At 50.4% G+C, this 1594-nt stretch overlaps 1 protein-coding gene across 1 annotated transcript; it reads left to right on the top strand.

Moving 5' to 3' along the window:
* Positions 1-142: 142 nt before the first annotated feature.
* Pmar_PMAR026947 (hypothetical protein) lies at positions 143-1327 on the top strand (the record flags this gene model as incomplete). The annotated part of the gene is made up of 6 exons (XM_002779461.1): positions 143-232; positions 278-382; positions 741-819; positions 875-978; positions 1029-1139; positions 1183-1327. Coding segments are annotated over 6 exons (634 nt in total), but the record flags the coding sequence as incomplete, so codon positions are not given.
* Positions 1328-1594: the final 267 nt, after the last annotated feature.

The raw sequence follows: 1594 nt of genomic DNA, 5'->3' as shown, positions 1-1594 counted from the left end.
CTGGGATGCATCCTAGACTTTGCTTACGGTTGCGATACTACCTTGCCTGTAGGAACTACAATCACTGACAGGCCCGTCTAGCATTCGTGGCTCTCAGTCGGCACGCCTACCAGAGCTGCTCCTGGCTGCTCACCGTTTCGAGATGCGTCGTATCCTCGTGCCTACTGCAGAGATACTCAGTAGCGTACTCGACATCGACCTATGCATACGCCTCTTGGTGGAGTGCGGTCCGGTAGAGCGCTATGATGGGATCCTGTATGCCCAGAGCTCATCTTAGGTCATGCAGGATACTGACTCACTATGGATGGCCGTATCGAAGTATGCTGGCAAGAGGTTTGGCAAGCTGGTGGCATCTCCAAACTTCCCAAGACTCCCAGTCTCGGTAGGACATACACTAACGTCGTGTCAGTTGTTGTTGTTGTTATTGCTGCTCCCCCTCCCTCCCTATAGATCCTCATGCTCCTGTTATTGGATGATGACCTTAAATGTGGTATATCCAATTCTATAGTATTCAGGGAAGGTGCTACTGATCGTCAACTTAGTGAGGATCAGGTATTACATCAAGCCACACGCTACGCTTGGTCCCCACTCTACTTCTATATAGGTCATGTTTGCTATATGTCGATGGTCGGTAGCGCGTAAGGATATAGATGATAACACAGGCCATTTGGATCCTCTTATACCACTCGTCAGCAGCCTACCACCCCCAGCTCTTTATCAAAGGTTGTTTCCCCTCTCAGGTCCGCTTCGGGCTCATGTCAGCCATCACTCTGGCTATGCTACAATCCTCGCCATTATCACATTTCATGAGTGACCCAGGTCGATGTGGTGAGTTTACTACCTCTCCCCTTCTCAATAACATCATCATCATCAGATACCGTCCTGCAGTCTCTATTACGATCGGCCTTGCTGCAGCATATGGATAACCGTTCACCTGTCAACCGTCGTTCTTGCTATCCTATGTGGCGGCCTGGAGCCGTAGGGATGCGTGTCTATTCATAATGCCCCCATCTCACTAGTTCCCTCAGGGCTGTGGTCAGCATGAAGGGTGGTTGTGCTATAATTGGATACCTCGTACTGAGGGTGGCTCGATGCCTATAGATATGGTGCCTAATGAGGATGCTGGCTACGCCTTCTTGGTAGTGTTCCTCTAATCCTACTATTCTGTCTATCATACTTTAGGTCGACTGGGGCTCGCATCGTGTTGTTTGTATTGATGAAGGCCCTCCACGATCCACTCGTAATATACCGAGATCTCCTGAGGAGGCCGCGGCGACATTCCCCTATCCACCATCGATGCGGGTTATAGCTGGGAAGGGTGAAAGAGGTGAGTTGGGAATACCTTTTGCTGTTTGGAGAGGTTGGTCTCCTGTCCCATGGTGTGGTCATGGAGGCGGTCCCATGTTAGGGAGTTCTCTCGCGCACTTGGCTGAGCCTATGAATGCTGTAGAGTTTGAGGATGAGATCTATATAGCTGATCGTGGCAATAACAGAGTGGTGGCATGGCCATCTGATGGCAGTGGCACGATGGTTAGTTCCTCTACTGAACTTGTACTCATTGATTTCCCCACTTCAGGGTCGCTTGGTCTCGGGT

This window comes from Perkinsus marinus (assembly GCF_000006405.1).
Source record: "Perkinsus marinus ATCC 50983 genomic scaffold scf_1104296947124, whole genome shotgun sequence".
NCBI classification, from domain to species: domain Eukaryota; phylum Perkinsozoa; order Perkinsida; family Perkinsidae; genus Perkinsus; species Perkinsus marinus.
The sequence above is the reverse complement of the archived record's forward strand: the minus strand, read 5'-3'. Positions and strand labels throughout refer to the sequence as shown.